At 34.4% G+C, this 21,792-nt stretch overlaps 3 protein-coding genes and 1 long non-coding RNA gene across 12 annotated transcripts in view; 3 read left to right on the top strand and 1 right to left on the bottom strand.

Annotated features, from left to right (window-relative positions):
* Positions 1-626: 626 nt before the first annotated feature.
* On the top strand, positions 627-8,167 carry LOC100643197 (palmitoyltransferase Hip14). 2 transcript variants are annotated; one of them, XM_020863478.2, is made up of 10 exons: positions 627-1,095; positions 1,994-2,232; positions 2,321-2,520; positions 2,605-2,814; positions 2,888-3,182; positions 3,240-3,440; positions 3,763-3,924; positions 3,993-4,149; positions 4,307-4,551; positions 4,643-8,167. In XM_020863478.2, the coding sequence occupies exons 2-10, from the start codon at positions 2,095-2,097 to the stop codon at positions 4,877-4,879; spliced, it is 1,845 nt and encodes a 614-aa protein (XP_020719137.2). In that variant the 5' UTR covers positions 627-1,095; positions 1,994-2,094; the 3' UTR covers positions 4,880-8,167. The 2 variants fall into 2 exon arrangements, with proteins under 2 accessions (XP_020719137.2, XP_048262535.1); XM_048406578.1 differs by having other exon boundaries at positions 628-1,095; positions 2,903-3,182.
* Positions 8,168-8,313: 146 nt separating this feature from the next.
* On the top strand, positions 8,314-10,473 carry LOC100644402. The gene is made up of 3 exons (XM_003395951.4): positions 8,314-8,947; positions 9,082-9,488; positions 9,844-10,473. Exons 2-3 carry the CDS (start codon positions 9,343-9,345, stop codon positions 10,268-10,270), a joined length of 573 nt encoding a protein of 190 aa, XP_003395999.1. The 5' UTR covers positions 8,314-8,947; positions 9,082-9,342; the 3' UTR covers positions 10,271-10,473.
* A 562-nt stretch (positions 10,474-11,035) lies between these two features.
* The window catches only part of LOC100644292 (MOB kinase activator-like 2), a 64,526-nt gene continuing 53,769 nt past the window's right edge, over positions 11,036-21,792 (bottom strand). For 7 of the 8 annotated variants that reach the window (XM_048406585.1, XM_012309348.3, XM_048406586.1 and 4 more), the window contains 5 exons: positions 14,207-14,461; positions 12,681-12,805; positions 12,111-12,338; positions 11,527-11,644; positions 11,036-11,395 (listed from right to left, as the gene is read on the bottom strand). In XM_048406585.1, coding sequence (XP_048262542.1) covers positions 11,571-11,644; positions 12,111-12,338; positions 12,681-12,805; positions 14,207-14,461 — 682 coding nt within the window. In that variant the 3' untranslated portion in view covers positions 11,036-11,395; positions 11,527-11,570. The remainder of the gene's footprint in view (positions 11,396-11,526; positions 11,645-12,110; positions 12,339-12,680; positions 12,806-14,206; positions 14,462-21,792) is intronic. The other variant, XM_048406587.1, reaches the window with a different exon arrangement.
* LOC125385271 lies at positions 11,534-12,194 on the top strand. Its single transcript, XR_007224343.1, has 2 exons — positions 11,534-11,674; positions 11,749-12,194. It is a non-coding gene; the product is annotated as an uncharacterized LOC125385271 (long non-coding RNA).

Genomic DNA, 21,792 nt, shown 5'->3' with positions numbered 1-21,792 from the left:
AGATTGTTTTTTACACCATAAATTAATTATTTATAGATGAGTTCCTTGTTTTATTTATAAAATTGTCCGATTTTCATGAGTATTATATATCTAGTGATTATTTAAGAATACATTTTGCGAATGTTAATGTTCATATAACTGAACCATCATGCTCGATAGAGAGCACGAAAGATTAAAGATAACAATTGGAATGAAAATATAACTTTAATTGTACAGCAACTTACTCGAAATGTTGATTATTTAAAATATAAAAAAACAGATTCGAGAAACTATCCCTTTTTAGGTTTTGTCCTAATCCTCTCATATTCCAAGGTCATCTCTTAAATATTTATGATTCAATTGTCAGTTAGATTCTATTTCATCGAACGCATATTCTTTCTTATTTCACTGCAGCTACGGATCGTCGAACTTACTTTATAGTAAAACCAAATTTAGGCAGTAGAAATCACAAAGAACAATCGTATTTATTGTTAATTAACTATATGTACAGACGATTTCAAAATTCGCTCCTACTTTATATATCGATATCAGTAAACGTAAAGTCAAGTTCACGCGATACTATGAAGAAAGAACAACCGCGTACGTATACAGGTACATATTTACTTCCTCCGCCAGATGACTCGCTGATAACTTTACCTGACTTTACATTCGTTCGATGAGTATCGGATACCGATCGGGCTGTTTGCGAAGCCGTTTGGTCAATAAGAAGCTCCTCGTGAAATTTGAGATAGCAGAATGTACGTACATGTGACACGAATGGTGTATCGTGTATCGGTCCGGTACGCGGCCTGTGCTCAATAATTCCGTCAAAAAAGGAAACGTTCACGGCGATGAAATTCTGTGACAAATAAGGAGAATAAGAACAGTGCTGACATACCTGAGTTGTAGGAGAAACAGCAAGTTATTGCAGAATATTCTTTGCACAGACGAAAGAAAAAAAGGTCAACACTTGTCTGGATTGTATGCGATGTGCCGGCGACCCACCCTCGCTCACTGTTTATCCTTTAAGTATAAATCTAACCCTTTACTACGTATTCGAGGGTAGCATGCCGCATACTATGCAAATTTACCATCACCGTTGTCATTGTCTAGGAGGTAAGATATGATATCATCGTAATAGTAGTTACGGATGTATTTACAGATATATTCGAAAATCATTTCATCAATATTGTGAAATAATTTAATCTTATCATGGAGTTGCCTTTTATGAATTGTCTTGATGTTTAACGGTTATATTGCTTCCTCCTTGGGATAACTACAAGAATTATATTCTTTTGTAATTATATATGTACCAACAACTTCGCTAGAGAAGTAAAATTCTTCTATGTAATAACGTGATTTGAAAATTTCTCAATAATGGGAAAGAATCGTTCATTGTGACGTTTATCATTAGTCCCTGACGCGAATACCGAATCGATTGTCAATATGCTCGATGTACGCCATAATACACATCGTATTTACAACGCGGTATACACGGTGAATACAAACGATGAATTGATTACTGTAGGTTAAATCGAATAATATTAGTCGTCAGACGAAGAACATTCGTATGTTATAACGTTAGCAACTTTTTACTTAATAATGTTTTATATTTCCGATCGATTTAGCTTATAAGGTCAAATAAAGGGAATCGTGAGGATTTTCATTTATAATATGGTCTATAGAAGTATTAATAATTTGATAAGATGTCATGTGACAAAGTACCAATAAATCTGATCGTAATATAAATTTATAAAAGTCGTAAGTTTTTATGTAAATATTTATTATTCTTATTTAAATATATAAAGAACTTGTTATGCTAGGAAATTAAACATGTTTTAATATAAAAGTTATACGAAAACTTCTTCGAATTTATTTATTAATAATAAATGGCTATATAAATGGGTACTTTGATATTTAAATAATAGGATAAAAATTATTAGAGAAATGAATAATGTTTAGAAAAATTTTAAAAGATAGAATTTAATAGAGCAATATATTGTTACTGTTTCAGTTACATTTTACAAGATAAATCAATTTTAAAAATTTATTTTTGGACACAGACCTTTCTTGTATCTATAGCTTGATTTCCAAGTTAATATTAATAAATTCAACATGTATGCATTAAAAATACAAACTGCCTGTCAAAGCGAGGGTAGTGGGGAACCTGATGATCCAAGTAGTCATCATCAAGAACCTGTTAGACCTCCGGCACAGGATTGTAGTTCATTTGACATTGTTAGAGCAACTCAGGTAATTAAATTTCAAATACTATTATTTGGATAATTATTTGCTTAGCCATTGAAAAGTATTTGTTATTTGGGAATTTAATTCTTTACAGTATGGAGCTTTGGATCGTGTGACTGAATTAGTAGAAGCTGGTGCTGATGTAAATCAGCCAGATTCAGAAACCGTAACATTATTGCATTGGGCAGCAATAAATAATCGAAAAGACATAGTAAAATATCTAATTGCAAAGGGAGCTGTTGTTGATGCAATTGGTGGTGAACTTGCTTCCACACCACTACATTGGGCTACAAGGTTAATTTTAAATTATGATTCAAATTGATTTTATGATAGAATCTAATAAATCTTTTAGCAAATAAAATAAGTTGTTGTTTCCAGACAAGGTCATTTATCTACAGTTGTGATATTAATGAGAGCAGGAGCAGATCCAACTCTTAGAGATTCTGAAGGATTTTCATGTATTCATTTGGCAGCTCAATTTGGTCATACCTCTATTGTAGCTTATCTAGTTGCAAAAGGAGTAAATCCAAATATGCCAGACAGAAGTGCAATGACACCCCTCATGTGGAGTGCTTATAAAGTTAATAGGTAAGTGTGAAAGAAAAATGAAAATATCTATTTGTGAAAATTTTAGAATTACATTATATTGTTTACTTTGAAGTTTTTCCTTTTACAGTTTAGATCCAACACGCTTGTTACTGACTCTAGGAGCATCTCATTTGCTCGCAGATAATTTACATGGTAATACTGCTTTGCATTGGGCTATTATAGCTGAGAATAGTACAGCGATATCAACGCTAGTCCATCATGGTGCGTCTTTGGATCGACCTAATGTTCTATATGAAACACCAATGACATTATTGGATCGTCATATTGGTGCTGCCTGGTTAGGACATAAAATCAGTCAAGAAATCAGAGAAAAACAAGGCAGAACACGAATATGGTGTAGGGATAAGGTGTGCACACTAATTATTTTTATCTAATTTCGTTCTTTAAAGTTATATTTCTTGCAGAGAATACGCTGGTATTGTATGGTCAGTACACCATTTATAGTTTTTTATCTCATTGGAATGATTTTTCAAAGTGGATTGGATTATCTAATAAAAATAGGTGCCTTTATCACTCTTTATATAGCACTGTATTTAGCTAATCATTTTATCTTTGATGAACGATTATTTCATATTATACCAATGTCAATCTATTTGGCTACAAAGGTGAGTATTCAAAAGGACGTATCATATTTATTATTACTAGACTCTTTATATTAAAGTCTTAGAATTAAATAATGTTATAAATCTGTGTAGAGAGAAATGATTGAATTATATCAGATATCAACTTTTACGTAACTGATACAAGTGACTTATCACGATACGTGTTAGATACAAGTGCCTTATCACAAGACATAAGAAAGCTAAATTAATATTATTGAAAATAGCATACAGATTTAATATTCTTTCGATAACTTTTTACTTTATATGTAACTTGTATAACATTAGCATTTTCATAATCAGCATCTTTTACGATCATTTGTTACAGATGTGGATATATATAACATGGATATTTTGGTTAGGCATACACGCTGCATGGTATTTATGGTTACTATTAGTAGGTGGATCTGTACCACTCTGGATATGTTTCTTACAATCCTGGAGGGGTGATCCAGGTGTAATTACAGCTACACATGAGGATAAGTTAAATGTAACAGTCTTATTACGATTACATTATTTGTAGATGAAGTGTATTTTTCAATTTTTCATTGTTTTCAGACAATTATAGAATTAGCAGAGTCTGGTGGTTTTGAACCACAATCATTTTGCAGCAGTTGCTTGATTAGAAGACCTATGAGATCTAAACATTGTTCTACGTGTGATCGATGCGTTGCACGCTTTGATCATCATTGCCCTTGGATTAATAATTGCATTGGTATGTCAAAAAACTTATGTGGAAGATGGTTTTATTATGTTAATAACATATATAACTAGCACAGTTTCAAGTTGCATTAGCTTTAGACAATCTAATTCCAAATAACGCAGTTGTACTTACAATTTTTAACATCCGTTTTTTCTTTTTAAAAACTTAGGTGCGCATAATCACAAGTATTTTCTGGGATTTTTAGCATCATTATTAGGCCTCTGTATTGTTATTTTATCCGCTAGTGCACAGTATTGGCAATTTGAGTGTTGGACAAATTTAACAAAAGGGCATACCGCTGATAATTATCTAGTTACTACGGCTACATGCGATGCTTGGGTAATGTGGGTTGCAGCAAATACGGCCCTTCATTTCTTTTGGGTCGGCACGCTACTTGCGTGTCAATGTTATCAGGTTTGTTCATTTTATCTTCTTTATGTCTATATAATCAATCAAGTTACGACAATTTATTTTCTCACCATAATATATATTTTTTATTTACTAGATTATGGTTCTTGGAATGACAACTAACGAACGTATGAATGCGGGACGTTATGCACATTTCAAACAAGGGAATCCTTTCCATCGTGGCGCTCTTCAGAATGCGGCTGATTTTTGTAATTTAAGCTTCTGTGGAGTAAAGGCAAAGCCCAGCTCAGACTGGTTACATAGTTTCGATCATAAACAGAGCATCGAAAAGTTGCCTCTACTTGCTACGAAAGACAACTTCCAATATATTTAAAATTTTTCTTAAAGGTCGCAGAACTGTCATGGAAGATAATGTAATTTTGCCATCAGAAGCTAACATAGTGTGTCATATCATTTGCGCCTGGAGCATACTTCTGAATTACCAAAGAGTTACTACAAAATTGGAAGTGACTTTTAAGGAAGGTAGTGATTTTGCATATACAGATTTAAATTGCATAATATAAGTAATTTCTTACATTTAATGAAATACAAATTTTAACATTCGTCTACCATAAAAGACTGTTCTACGACGTAAGTATGCATATCCCACATTTGTGTACTCTTCGTTTCAAATATGAAACAGAAGAACACGTTGCACAAGTACTTTGACTCTATTTTTACAACAAATTATGAACCAAGATTCCTTTTTGTCTTCGTATATTATCTCTACAGTTTACTTCTTACTTTCGATAAACGAAATGCTAACATAATTGATTAAAGTGTAGTTTACATCGCATTGTAAATATCTATACTTTTCATGGAATTGTAATGTCACAAAACATGAATACGTTAATATTCTCTTTTTTTCAATCACAAGTTTTTAAGTTTACTTTAAATGTTATAAATTCCAACGAGTATCAGATTTAATCCATAAATAATTTATTTGTATAAGTACAATTCTGATCATGTTGGAAAACAGTAATATCTTTATACAAAAAAAGCCATGACAGTCAGTTGTATAAGATCATTATATAATCGACGTTATTTATTACAATTATTTGTACTTTGTAGTTTTTATTGTTCATGATAGAAACATGAGTATTCATATTAAATTTGAATAAAATTCAGAATATGTAAAAAAGTTATTAAAAGGTATTACTAACGAAAAGTATGGCATATTTATATTTATTAATTAATGGATCAATTTAAATCCAAAAAATAAATCAAACGTTGTGCAACATTATTGTAAGTAAAATTACATTGCATATTATTGTTGGCAATTTAATCCGTTTTTTCGTACTTATGAATAAGTTTACCTGACTTAAGTGCCATGCTTATACTCTTCAAAAGACATGCGTATACTATACGTATTTACACTCGTATATATATATATATATAAGTATTTATTTATGCTCTTTGTAAGATTTGATTAATGTTGTCTGTTGTATCTAATCTATTACTACATTATGTAAAAACCATTTTAAACGATAGCAATATAGGATAGTCTATAACAATTGTTTATAATGTCTGTTTTAATAGATGTCATACTTTGATAATGTCATCAATTTCAAAAAATTATATTATTATGCGTAGAAATACCAAATATAAAATAAGAGAGGAGCCTGATACATTTTTGTACAATTACAACGTGTGACGACAGTTACTAATAGAAAATAATTGTGAGATGTTACTTTACATTCCAGAAACGTACTTCGGTGTATAACTATGAGTTTCTTTTTCATCTTTAACGTTAGCGTGTGATTAAAAATGTATGCTCATGCTTTTAATTCATTTGTCAGCATCATTGATATGCGTAAACAATTGGAGTGCACTGTTAAGGTTGCAAGTGCTATGTCAATTTCATTTTCTAACAGTCTTAGTCGTAATTATCAAATACTAATACTATGAAAGTTGTGTTGCGCGTACAATTAAAGAAGGAAAGCAGGCATTCTACAATTGATTGCATCCTTAACAGGATAGGACTCAATTTAATTCAATTAAGATATAATTTAAAATAAAAGCCCATGTTACGAATATTTTCATCAATGATCCCGTTTAACCAGTTATTAAGTATAAGTATTAAATACTCAAGCTAAAGAGAGTGCATGTGTTTTTTACATTGCATTCCCAATAGGTGCCTAAATATCCAATTATGTATATTACCTTTTATGAATTTATAAAAAAGACACTCTGTGGATCGATCAAAAGTGGTTTAAGGATACTTTAAATTTAAGTTTTTATTCGTTAAGTAATCTTCAATATGTTCCAAATAATTGAGCATGGACAACTGTCGTGTCATAGTTTATTAATTTTATCTGCATAACAACCGAAGATAACGATTAGATCATTTCATCAACTGTATTATTAGATTCTTCGAGTTTACGTTATAGTAACAGTTTATATGCAAGTCATTTAATTTCATTATGTATATAACTGAACTTAGTTTTAGTTTGATAAATTGACAATTTTCTTCGAAAGTCTTTGATATAAGAATACGCATATACAGGACGAAATTAATATTTGGTACATTTATCCGATTCTCATTTGTTAAAAATAAGTTTTCAATTTTGATTGCTTGTACAGAATGTTACGAGGTGTTTGTACAGAACATTGAGACATACATATGTAATATTATATAATATATAGAGTCGATCGTGCGATGATATTAAAGAATGAATACTCTATGTCAGAATTATTACAAGAAACACGACGCGTATAAATATTATAAATACAAATGTTAGTTAGATGTAATTACTTGATAACAAACTATTAATTACTTATAGAATGAATGTGTTAATTAAGTCAAGCATATATTTTTTTTGAATGTATGGTATACGTTTAGTATTTCTTCATATTTCCAATCTAGTCCAATTGATATTAAGGTAAACTGGTATGTAGATTATGTTTACTTCCTATGAGCGACAAGACACAGTCGATTTATGTAAAGCAAGCAATTTCTCTCGTTTTTCAAAGTGAGTGAGTCGGAAACAAAAGAAGGATTGTGGAGTTAATGATGCAATATCAACGAATACAAACATTGAGAAATTGTATTATAACATTTTGAGAAACATACAAATAAGAAATAGATAAATACAAGAAAGGAAAGTTTTTATAATAATTAACATTTTTAAACATTTAATTTGTAAATTGCAAGAATTGTTTGCTTCGAAAATGTGCAAGGAAGTTAAATCAATGAATTAAATATACAGATTAAGATTTGAAAACAGCAGATATTTAGAAATATGTGAACATTTGAACGTTTAGATTCTAGTTAATCTAGTTTAGATTCTAGTTAAGTTTTTCGTGAAAAACGACTAAATATAGTTGTAAAAACTTTTTGTCTGACTTGTTACGACTTTGAAAAATTATGGAACTCCTCGCAAACATAGATCAGTTTACAGCTGTTGTATCGAATCATATTAGGCTAATTATAACACTCTATTTCTGATTCAATCAATGTAAATAATAATCTTTTACTTCTAACGGCGTTTTAAGAACAAATAAAATTAAAAAAATCAAGGTATCGATGATGTAAACATTCTTGGTAATTAATTGGAAAATTCAATTATAGTTACTACACGTTGTATAACAAATAAAAAAAAATATATATATAAATGATTAATTTATTGATTTATTATTGTTTTACTATTTACATTTTGATTCGATTAGCGAAATATATTTCTGTGAATTTTTTCTTTTAAAGAATTCGACTTTATCAAATTCTCGAGCATTGAATATTGCCAATAGTGAAAGGATTACAAATAATTATGGCATTACAAACATATGAATGTAATTAAATATTCTAGTTGCTGTCACTTGACAGTTTAATTTCGTTTTAATTCGTGTTACGTTAATTTCAAGTTTTATTAAATTTCTTTTCAAGAAATGTGTTTATCATGGTTTCTGGAGAAGATTGCTCATGTACGGACGCAACAGAATCTTCTAACATAACATCTCTGCAGACAGAATCAACTTATTCGGTTAATGCCAATGTTAAGGAACCTCTTTGTGAGCCTGTGAATAGAGAGGACGATCCTTTTCAACAACTTAACTGTAGGTAGACCAGGAATTTAATCATTTAAACAGCTAGAATTCAGGTATAAATATCGCACTTATTAAGTTAAAGACTGTAAATGTCGAGAGATACATTCAGCTGTACACCACGGAGCATCTCTAGAACCGTACAAGAAAGATTCACCGAAAGAGAAGAGTTCGGTGGAGCCGTCTTCAAATCCATGTTTATGTCACGGTCACAAGATGTAATACAAGTATTTCCATTCTATTACGACAATTATTAATTAACCACATTTTTTACTTTCTAGCAGAACTTATACTTTACCTTTGAAGTACAGAGATGGTAATCACATCAGCCTCTTAAATTATTTATCCTATCACTAACAAGGTGACTTCTTTGATTTTTGTTTTATATTTGCAAATCTTATATATTCTTTATTAATTTAAATACATTGCGTTTGCTGATTCTTTTTTTTTTTTTTTTGATCTATTTCCATTTCACTTGAAATATGACTTTTTCAGATAAATCACGACTATTTTGGTGTCCCTTTAAGTGGAAGTGGCCAAGGAAGGAATATTTAGAAAGTAAAGACAAATCATACAAAGTGAAATTAACACCAAAGAAATGTCCCCATTATGCGGAGGTAGATCACAATATACACATCAATAGAATAACATTCTTTTATTTTTCCTTTTATTCTTAAGTACGAACATTAAATATAAAAAGTATATAAACAATTGGTATACTTAATGCGGATAACAACGCACTTCATTTAGCCCTTCATGTGCTGTGAAATATCAGAAGGGATACCAAATAAAAAGAAACACGATGCGCCAGAATCGGTCAATACAGCACCAAAGACGGAAAAGAAAAAAGTGGAAGTAACTGAGAAAATTGACATCTATTACTTCGATCATGGGAACTCTGCGTAGGTACAACCATATATTTCAATAGATTTCTTTTTATCATTTATAATTTTTATTATGCAGGCAATTGCTCTTACATAATCGTTCGATTTCATATCGTCTAACAACAAAAACCAGAAAAATACAAGCATTTAGTTTCCAAATGATCATTAAACTTAAGATTTTTCGATTCTTAAATTCTAGCCAAAACGTTATTGTTAAAAACATATATAAAAAAAAGTAATAAATACAAAAAACGAAGTTTATATATATATATCATCGTTAAGAAATTAAAAAAAAACGACTTTGACCATCACGTTAGTTATTTTACAGTCGTACACGTTCGTTAAAACGTAAGATCCTTCACAATCTTCACAGATATTATCAAACGACGGATTCACCGCCGATATTAGCGACCGAGAAATGCGCCGAGAAAACCGACCAAGCAGCGACTCGCTTTTGGGCCGAGATATTTGGGACTATTCATATCGGCACTGCTTTCATCACAGCGTTTATTCTACAATTGGTTCGATTTATACTTTACAGTATAATCCGACCACTGACCGTGGGCATCTTGCAATTGTTGGCGGACTATTTTATAAAACCCCTATTGTCGATTGTGTTCAATGCCCTGATACAGCCTGTATTGATACTGTTATACAATATTGCAACGTCTTTCAAGGATCTTTGCGAGCCTATCGCAGAAGCGATAGGGCTGTTCCTACGGGAAATTGCACACGTGTGTGCGGCGATTCGAATCGTCGAGGTGAAACAGGGTACCGCTCCCTCGGTTGCTTGCACTTGATGATCGAATAGAAGAAAACGCGAATTCTCAATGACGAAGAAGGGAATAAGGTGCCAAACTCATAATTCCTTCTTACGATTCGTAAAAAAATAGCACCATGCAAATGTTGGCTTAGGGAAGTTGCTTCGGAATCTCTGTTTCCAAACTATTTTAATTCTAAAACCTTTCTACCCTGTACTGTATCTGTTTTTCATTGTTTAAGGTTCAGAGGTGAAAAAAGGACGACCTATTATATCTAGGTGATTGACATTATCTTGGTATTTGAACGATTATGAAGGACTCGAGGTAAAACTGAACCGTGATTAAATAGAGTAAAACAAATTTAACCCATTAAGATCCAAGTGTGTTTGCTAAGTACAGGCCTTTCTATTAGGCATTGTTGTTTAGAATATTTATGAGGCCATATTTAGAAAGAAGAAAAAACGTTGCGTTCTCTCGAACTTGTGAGATTCCAAAACTCTTTAGACAGCAGATATTGCATCGACTTAAAGAAGGATTTTGTTGGATCTCAAAGGGTTAAGAAGTAACTAAACCCTTTTATCACATGTGCTTATAAAAAAAAACTTAATATAAAGCGTAATTTGTGCGTATGAATGGTCACGTCAAGCAAATTATAAACTTCATCCGCTGACCTTCCGTAGATGATGATAAATTATCTGGATCATCGATTCAAGAAGGCATTGTCCCAGGATACAATGATGTGAACTGTAGAAGATTCGGGAACAGCTCGGTAGCAGCTGTTCGAGTTTCAACGAATATAACACATGCCTTAACACCAGGTATATATTTGGTATTATTTAAACTTTACAATATTATCATCAGTTTCATTCATTTTGTTATTTTTTGCTTTTTTTCTTTCTTTTCTTGTTTTTACAGAACAAAGTATCCTCTTATAGCAACTAACTTTGTCAATAATAATTAATAATCATCCTTCGTCTCTTTCGTATATCTTACTGTTTAATAAATTATGTACAATCTCACAAACAACAAACGGAGGAACCTAATTACATCATGTAGTTGTTCACACTTCGCTATGTACAGGTACTACTTGGTTTTTACAGAATTGCGCTTTTGCTCCACCTGCGTATGTAGTCGTTAATGCTTAAACTCTGTCGTTCGCATATTCTATTTAAAAAAAAAAAACAAAATAGAAAAGAGAAAGAGAGAGGAGGGGAGAGAAATAGCAAGAGAAAGAGAAAAAAGAGAAAGTCAGAGAAGAGAAAGAATAAGGAAAGAAACAAAACGCCTATCGTCACCTAGTCTCAGGAACTGCAACCTCTTGCTTTCTGTGCATTGCGATCTAGGTGGCTGTGGTCGGAGTCTCCTGGATGGCTAAGGTCTGTGATGAAGGCGCTGATGATGATGTCGAGTCACCTGCAATTACGTGGTCATTCTTAGTAAATGGTAATTTAAAACGCATTAAAAAACGTTATATCATTTCAAGTATATGGAAATTCATGCATCGAATATTTTTGCAGGTGCGTGCGAAATAAGATATTCGAGTGTTTTACCAAGTTATAAATGTATAAGAAACGACTGCACCGAGACTATCTATCTATTCGATAAAAGCGTTAAAGGGATCCAATGATTCCACCAACGAATAGAAGAAATATCCTTTCTATCATTAAACATCATCAACGTGTCAAAATGGCTACACGTTCGAGGCTTATCGTTTTGTCTGTGGTTAATCGAGTGACTGTTCTATGTAATATCGTGAGATTTTAGTAGGTCGTATCATTCGTAACGCTAATGTTTCTTCTTAAACCGTGGTAATCCTATTATGATAATACAACGTTCCCGAGTATTACATAATAATATCGATCTCGGTAGGTAAGCTTACCCAAGAGGGCAGCTTCTAAGTCTCCTAAGATCTCCGTTTCCTTGGGATCGATAAGGTTGAAGCGTTGATTAAGGAGCGTGAGGTGGGCAAATACACAATTGAGGTGAGCGTGCAACCCCAAGAGTGCTACCTCTCTGAAGTGGCAGTGGTAAATGTGTGCCACCACATGGTACAGTAGCCGCAGGATCTTACGCACTATCGATTCGAACGAGCTAGGAAATTCATTTGCTGAAACATTCAGGAAACGAACCAATTAATACGATTATGGTTTCGTCTGCATGTCGGGTCCTGTGAAACCTTGATACCACTCAATGTACTTAACTATTCGACTTCTGACTGCATGTCGCTGTAAATATAGCTTTATACTCTACTCTGTTTATTCATTTTTTAATGATAGTTTATTGGATATTGTAAAACATGTACTACGTGAATATTAGTGCGCCGTTAGCGTTCTTACAATTTGAAGAAAATGTATTTAGATACGAGGCTATAAATAATCGTAAATTGTACGTTAACGGCGTGTCACGACTATTTAGTCGTCGCCGTGGCAAGGTAAAACAGATAACTTACCATATTTCGTAGGAAATATAGTTTCGTCACTAACGGTGCGTTGTGTAAAAGTCATAACATAATCTATATATTGTGGCGCTGCCACTCTCGTTTTCTTCCCTTTCTCATCAAACCACAGATAAGTTCTGAAACGATAAGAAGGCGAATTACATGAGTGCGTAATAACACCCGGCGGAAATGGTAGAAATGATAAAAATAAAGGAAAAGGAAACAGATCGAGGACAAGTAGAAAACTGTTCAAAGAATAAATCCTTCCTCGTTTTTTCTACCTTTTCTTCCTTTCTTTTATTTCTTTTCTGGGTCAGAGCAAGCATTATATTTATTGTGCACGTTCGAAGTAGATTTTGAAAGCGGATAATGTTGAATTTACTAAGGATTACTATCCAAGATAATTTATGTATTTACTATATAATACATTATTTATTGGTGAAATTTACCTGTTCCGTGAATTTCTTATCTAGAGACTGTGGAAATTAATGCTATAGCGCGGAATCTTTTTAAATAGTATATACGGTTCAGTGAACAAAAATTCTTAATAAACATAGGAATAAACTGTTTAACTTTTTAAATACTAAAATTACGAATTTTTTATTTTCTAAAAAGTTGAAAGATATTGTAGAATAACTTATAGGTGTATATATAATAACAAATGTCCCAAATTAGTTTCATTTCCATTTTTTGCGATATCGATATTCATCCTATCTTCTTTATTTATATCCGATTCTATTTCTATGGTCGATCATAGGCCTAGTTAAAAAAAGCTGATCACACGTTATAAACTTTAATTAAGGTTAACACCTCCAGTCATGGAGGAGCAATCTGATGGTTAACGCGTGGATCAATTTGTTGGACGGCATGTATCGTGATTACTAGAACGTCTTGCATACATCGATAAAACAAAAAAGAGAAAGGTAGCTGTATTAATCAAATAGTAGGAAAAATTTCAATGAACTTAATTGGCAAAATATTGTACTGGAACCGTGCCATTAGTTAACTTTATAGAACATGATAGTTGTGAAATTATGAAGTAGAGCATCAACTTTCAATTTATAAGAAGAATCTGTTACCTCTATCTTGAATTAATTTTGTGTTGCTGATTTTTATTATACATTATCTATGATTATTTAAAAATGTATCACTTCATAAACAAGATTTTTTAACCGAATGCAATGTAAATAACATAATCTCTTAACGCAGTATCGATTCGTACAGTTTATTTACATTCAACGACTCTTACTGCTTCGACTCATCCAAAAATCGTTCAAAGTACATTCTATTTATCCCCTCGATAGTGCACGTCCAAAATCAATTGACCACTCAAGACCATTAAGGAGTACTCGTTCAGCCATAGCGTTTAACTGCTTTATCGCTGTATCTCTTAATTTTTTCTCGCTGCGTTTACCTTATTTTTACGATTCTTTGCTTCTTTCTTTTTAAACTAATTTAGAATGAAAAACCTTAAGATTGCAAGAATTGTAAGTTAATTTGTTGGATCGACGTACGATTATTATTCGTACGATACGCACCTTAAGCCAGGACCGGTCATATCGGGACAGCCCGTCATCGTGCAGAACTCGGATATCGTTCCGTAAACGAGATTGATGTGATCGAATAGTGCGAGAGTGTGAGAGGCCAACCATTCGTTGTAGTCCAAACCGGGTGGTAAATCGACCAGCATCCTCAGGTCCAGCTCTGGCAGCTGCCTTTCAAGGGCCGCCTCCTCGAGGTACAATTTCGGATCCTCTGTAGTTCCCGCATCCTTCTCCTTTCGTCGGGCTTTTCTACGAATAGCGTGAAATCGCTCGTTTAGTTTCTCTTTGACCCTCCATCGCACAACCTGCTACCAATTGCCCAAGTAATAAAGCATATTATTGCTCAGCGTAAGGGTTTCGTGTGTCGCGACCGATCTAGCCGAATATCGATCTCAGAATGGTACCTGTGAGTGGTTATGTGGCATTAAAGAAGAAGGATTTGTAAGAGGAATTTTGTCCTGGAATGACTCGTTAATTTTAAATCATAGTTTTAGTCGAGGAATATTATAATTGAAAAGTAGATTGAATATCGTTTTTGTTCGTGTTCGGCAATGTTATCAATGTTCAATGTTATCGAGAAAATGTGAGAGCGCGGCTTGGAAAATTATGTTTCGATATGATAAGGGGTGAATGATACGCTGTCCTTGGATGTGAAAAATGACGAATGAAAAATATTGGTTTCATCGACGGGCGTGTCAATATAAATAGTCCTTTCCTTATTGTTGATTCAATGACGCGAAATTGCACAGTTGGCGCTACAAATATTTGATTTTACTGTTAATAAAATTGCTGGTGATTATATTACAATGATCTCTTTTCTCTCAAATAACGAATAATCTTATTTAACGAGATCATCGAAACTGGTAAAAATTAACAGACCTGAGAAAGAAATTCCAAACAATGCATCGCGCCCAAAAGCACGTTCGATCGAACCTAACGGCGAAATTTCTCATTGCGAATCAATGACATCCTCCACCCTCATATTCACCACGATTATACACCACGATTATACACCACGATTATATAAAAACCGTGTAAAGGACAAGCGTGCTTTCTGCGATAAAAATTCTTCTAGTGGAAGCACCGAGGCCTGGCCGATGAAAGAAAGCGATGAAAACGCGTTTTGCGAGCCTCTTCGGAACCAGAAGAGTCAAACGAAGAAAAGTAGGTACGTGGAAGAGGGATGCAGCCGCGAATTCGACGTCTCGTTACAAATGACTCCTTCGATCTGTGTTTCGAGCACGCGTTATCGGCGCACCGATCGACGAACTGAACGGATCTAGAGCACGAGAAATACTCGAGGGAGAGAGAAGAGAACGATAGTCGAGGATCGTTTTCGAGAGATCGCCACGCGAGAAACTTTAACTTGCTGCACGCACATCCAGGGATACGGGAATAGAAATCGTGCGCTCTTTTTGCCGGATTTATCGACTCCCGCTAGTTTTCTGTTTTAAAGTAGTTTTATGTACTATCGGTTGCTCCGGTAAACTGCGAGTTGAGTGCTTCCATACGACAAAAAGAGAATTGTTTATCAAAAGCCAGCAGGTATTTACCATCGAATATGTTACGAATGTAGAGATTATTACCAATTGCAGTTCACTGATTACGTTTTCATCGCGAGTGGAAGTTGTTCCATCAATTATTTCTTTTTTTTTTTTTGTACAATTTTGTTTGTTTTCAGATTATTATTTGACAAGCCATGCGATATCGTGCTCGTTTTTTACAGCATTGCACGTTTTGAACGAAGTAATCAATTAATCAATAAAGTAATTAAAGCTATTGCTCACTGTCGAGGAATGCTGTATTTCGTTTTCTTATATTTTACATCATTTCCTTGACTTGCAGTTTTTAATTGTATATTTATACATATACCTTCGAACAGAGATAAATCGAATGGAAATTGGATGCAGATGATACGAATCTTCACGGCCAAAATCTAAACCAATTTCACTTGGAAATGCGACCAACAACCCAGTTCGTTGTATGAATGTCGCTAATGGCTGAAAGCTCCATAATTGAAGTAGTGCAAAATTCATTTTCACCATGCAACCGTAAATGTTACTCGTTTCGCGTATAATTCCACAGAAGTACGAGCTATTTCTATGCCTTATATATAGTACATATGTTCATATAGAACACTGCGGATGACACGAATGTTCTACAATTTCGACTCACAGTTACCAAAGTCATTAAGGTCAAAGACAATTATTACGGGTTACTACGTATTATACTACGTTAACAATTTCAGAAGCGTTAAATCTATTTCGCATAGAACACTGTTGGGTTGAAGGTGGCCCGAGCCAGGTTTCTCTTCCAATTCTTAATTAATGTCAAATTTGAATTATACAAAGAAAGTTGCATATTTACAGAGAAAGGAGACGTTCGTTCGTTGGCGAAATTTCCAGCAGCAAATGTTAACGGCCATCGCTGCACAAACGGGTTAGGTAGCGGTAGACGGTCTCGAGGCTGGCAGGGATTACGCGAACGCGAATGAACGTTGCGTCCGCATGAAATACGAGCCGTTTCGGTAGGTGGTGTATCGTGCTCGATTGCAGCCCACCGCAGGCATTAATGCACAAACATCTTGCACTCTGTTCATCTCGACTCAGGGTTACAGCCGCCTCGTCTGTCTTAATAACGAACAACGAAGTTTGCCACGGCCTCCAGCTTTCTACGATCCTCATTCTACCGAAGGTTACGTTCCGTTTGTATTTGTAGACACAGTGTATTTGTCAACCAGCGCGCGAAATTACCCGGTCGAAGTCAATGCATACGTATTCGGCTAATTACCGCTGAAAAAAAATACCGCCAGCACAAAACGGAAGAACTTGCAACCAGTTGTTATCCAGTGGGATCAAACGTTCGAAACGCTGCGCTTGTCTCACCGCGTGTTATTTCGATAGACGTGATTCGATTAGGCAATCGTTTCTCGTTTTTGTTTCGTGTTTTGTGGTAGCGTAGCCCCTTCTTTTCTCTGTTTTCTTTTTTTTTTTTTGCTTTTTTTTTGTAAGAAAATTAGAATTGATAATATAGACTTACAACGTTTTATCGTAAATGGAGGGTAAGAATGAGTAGTAAGGTGATATAGCGCTCAATGAAATGTAATATGGGCTCTAATGTTTAATGAGATGTAATCTCAATTTGGTGTGAAACTAAGTTTCCACGTAGTAATACGTTGTCTTGTAAGTTACAGTTAAAGATTATCTAAATTGGTATACTTTGAATATGAAACAGTACCGTGTTCTTCCTGTTCCGAAGCAGAGGAATTTTCCATATTATAACATCGTCCCTTTCGTAAAAGCTGCTAGTCGCTAGTATAATACTGTTGTATATTCGACGAACAAACGCGATATCGTAAGTTGCAAATATAGTACTACATTTCTATCGCAAGACTCGTGTCGCAATGCGAGAACCAAGAGAAATGGCTATGACCTTGTTTGTCTTCGTCATAGATATATTATACGATTGGCGAGGTCTTAAAACAGCTTATTTAGCTTGCAATTCGTGGAACGATTTGATGTTTGCAAATATCGAAATCTCTATGATAGCAAATATTTTAATGCAAAACATAGCGAATATAAACGTCGCTGAATCGAGCCGGCAGGAGTTTTAGAACACGCTATAAAAAATTAACTTCCGGAAATTAACATTTAACACGATATTCTCACTTTTTTGCATAAATCTGACAAACTTTCTGCACAATCAAAATTTCGACGCGAGAGCAGAAGATCGTTGTTGTTTGGTGGCATTTCATTAATCTGGAAAGCATCGATTATCGTGCAAACAGCAATAAGCGAGTCGTGAAGCATGGTTTGCGACACATTTTAGATTAGGTATTATTTCGCACGTTGCATCTTTGATTATAGGGCGCGTGGCATGTGATTCGCCTGAAATTACATTCCATTGATTTCGGTATGAATGAAGACTAATTATCGAGCTGGTAGTCACTGGCACGCGACGTTATTCAGCGCTGGTCATTTTAAATGATCTATTGATACGTTATCAGGCGACTGATTTATGCGAACGACGGAATAATCGATCTTAAAAAATATTCTCACCATACTCGATATTCGATGATAACTAAAATAAATAAATAACCGAAGGAACGAAAGACGACGAAAAAAGTAAGTTAACGTTCGTAATAATTTACAACGTAGATATAGTATATTGATTTTATCACGATAAAACAATTTGCAAATGTAATTGAGGAAGAAGAGATAATAAACCTTATTTCTCTGTTTGGGTTACTTGAAGCAGAATAGCGAGACGTTTCACAGAACAGGTCTGAGGTTTCAAGCGAAGAATACGTTTTCATTAACGCGCATTTTGAACTCGTAATTATATTTTGAGCATTTATTATGCGCGAAGAAAGGCAAAACGGAAGCTGGCCACAAACTATTCCTCGGACGATCTCTTTTGATTTCTATAACCTCGATTCTGAATGAATTATTACCGCGAGCCGCTTGAAAATCTGCTTGGCATAATGCGCTCCATGCATTGTTTTGGCCGCTATATTTTTTCCGCATAGATTTCCACAACGATAAAAATATTTTTATAAGCTAATAATTCGTACATATCCTGGTACCTTTGTCATCTGTGTTCGAGCCATGATGTCGAGTAATTCGTTAAAAAAAGAAACGACCGAAGGTAATCGATATGAAACGAAAGAGCCCTGCCGCAATCGATATATTCGTGGAATCGGAAGAACGTACTATACCGGTACGTCGGTGGAAAACAAATTAAAGGGCAGCGTGTATCTCAAAAAAGCAATTTCATTCCCGGGATGAAGGACAATATTATGTTGGCCTAAATGCACTTTGTTCGAAAGGTCGCTCTTTGCCGTGATTTTCCCCGACGTTTCTCCTGCTACCCATCCTCTTGCATACATCGTCAGCTCCCGCGGCGAATTTTGGAACACATTCAAGCTCATTAGCCTGGTATCGCTAATACTGCCGGCAATATGTTCCTACAACGGCACCGCATTCGCGTCGATTCTCTCCTTGATAGTTACGCGTAATGAGGATATCAAGTGGGAAAAGATCGATAACAAAGTATTGTACGTATAATGTGGTGGCTCTCGAAATCCACAGCCAAGGTTAATTTTATTATATCGTTACGATAAAACGTCTTTGAAAGTAAAGATCCACCGTAGCAGAGTAGCGTATATTTCTACAACATGTTACTTTATTAAATTGTTTGCAACCAGAATTACAATGCACCGATAAACATTGCGATCTAATATTCGAAATTACGTATTACAATCGTCGTCTACTGATGTATACTCTGCTATTTGATACTTATTTGAACACGTCAAATAAACTTTTCTTAGAAAAAAAAAAAGAAAACTATGGCTGATGTTCACGGAAAAACGTTTCACTTGGAAGTAGACTAAATAGTCAACCGAAAGTGAAGTGCAGGAAGGCAAACTCGCACGCGGTTTTCCGACAATCGCTAGAGCCGAGCGAGCTTGTTTCGAAATGTGCACTCACGAGAAGAGGCGATGCACTTGTGGCCGCCTCTTCTTCTGTCCGCTCGGATGTCTCGTAATTAGCAAGTTTCCATCTGGCAGCCCCGGAAATTTCACGATGCTTCCTAACTTAAACCGAAAAATCAAACTCGTGGTTTAATGTAGGTTACACGCGCACGGTAAACTGGACAGCAAACGAAACCGTTTTAACGTTGATTGAAATTCATCTGCAATTTTAATCCTGACACCGGTAGAGACGTATTTTAGTTTAAGAGTAAATGCATTAATCCCATCCTAATCTAGGGCAACCTACCTTAACCGAAAGGAATTTAACATACACTTGTTCCAAGGTTATCCAAATATAATTCAAAACTGAATTCAATTTAATTCGTCCTAATTGAATCTAAACGAGACGAATCTAACCTTAATTCAATTTCACTTTACCTAATAAATGTCTTTTAACGTCACGCGACTTGGAAGTTACATAAACTACTCTATTTATAAGAAGAAAAATTGTAATTATAATTTCATCTCTTTTTTTTTTAATGAAGCATTCTATTTATAAATAGAAAAATTATAATTGTAATTTTATCTTTTTAAACGAAGTTCGTCGGTCAACCAAACATTTTCGAAATTGAATTACATCAAGAAAATCGAGAAACCTACTCAACTCTTACTTTAATTCCAACCTCAGCATAATATCTAAAAATATTCTCTGCTTCGAATTGCGTTTAATTATAATTTATATTATGTATTTCTTCAAATTAGATACGGATCGACTGTGCTTCGATAAAATCAAGGTCCCTGAAACTTGGCCAAACGATAAAATATATGTCCAACTGTCGGACGATAACATGTGTTCCGTACGTGTTAATTAACTTTTAGTAAAGCAGAGTCGAGGCAACTTGTTTCGATTCTCGATCCAACAATCCTTTAATCCACGTTTAACTACAATGGTGGCCATGTTATAACTTGGATCTAACTGCCAATGGTCTCCAAACTATTTCGTATAATACTAACAATAAGTAGACGATTCGAATTATTCGAGTTACTTCGGCGAGGAACGAATTTACGTGTAAAAATAGCGTGTGTACGAAGATGATATTTTTTATAATTAAACTGCACGTTAAATATTTTCATTAAAATGAACAGCGTCAATTTTTAACATGTCGCGGGATAAATTCCTAATAAGGACGCGGGAAAATTCTGCGATGTATTTTTAATTGAAACCTGTGATTCATTTATCAACGTTGCGACAAGACGCGAGTCCGCTCTTTGAGTGAAAACGATGTTACTTTTTAATTAGAATTCACGGTTTCTGCCATGACGATGATGTTATTACACCAGCGCTGGAACCTCTGGTTGCCTGCGAATTTCAGGCATATTTTAAAACGTAGTTAATCGACTGGTTTTATAACTGTGAGAAACGAGATAATTTGATCAGAATTTTACTTCTGCTTGTTACTGTAGCTGCGGATGGAGTTTGAGTTATTTAAGGAGGATACTAACATAAGCAACGCGGTTCTACTAACACGTCATTTATAATTTTTCATCACGATCCTTAAAAATTTAACGCTCAAAGGACAGTTCTTGTAGGAGATACGCTTCTTCCTTTCATATCCAATTATATAACTTAAATTGAATAGATTAAGATGAAATAAGAGAAAATCGACGAGCTTTCCTCAAATACGAAAATATTTTTTTGCGGTCGGATTTAGAACAAAGACGAAGACAAAGACAGCATTACGACTCGCAAACTCGTCGATATCACAGCTAACCCATGTTCCACATTCTAATTGCGCTTCATGAGCAACGACTGCTAATCACATTGTGCACAGAACATTACATCTTTAATCGACTAGCACCGGTTGGCTAATCAGATTAACGAATTATCGGATTTGTACAGGAGCAAATGGTCTTTACGAATAGCTCCATTCAATTCGCTTTTAATCTATCATTTGAGTCGTTGGTCGGATATTTTCTTATTGCCGTTTTCTTCGTTCTTCCTCTCCTAAGAACAAATGAAGCTTCTTCCCGGACAAAAGTTAATTGATTAATGTTCCTTTATTCCCGCCGCATTCCTCAATCGAATCAATGCAATGGCACATGTTTT

Source organism: Bombus terrestris, chromosome 6 (assembly GCF_910591885.1).
Source record: "Bombus terrestris chromosome 6, iyBomTerr1.2, whole genome shotgun sequence".
Taxonomy (NCBI): Eukaryota; Metazoa; Arthropoda; class Insecta; order Hymenoptera; family Apidae; genus Bombus; species Bombus terrestris.
Note: the sequence above shows the minus strand (reverse complement) of the source record. Positions and strands in the feature narration are given on the sequence as shown.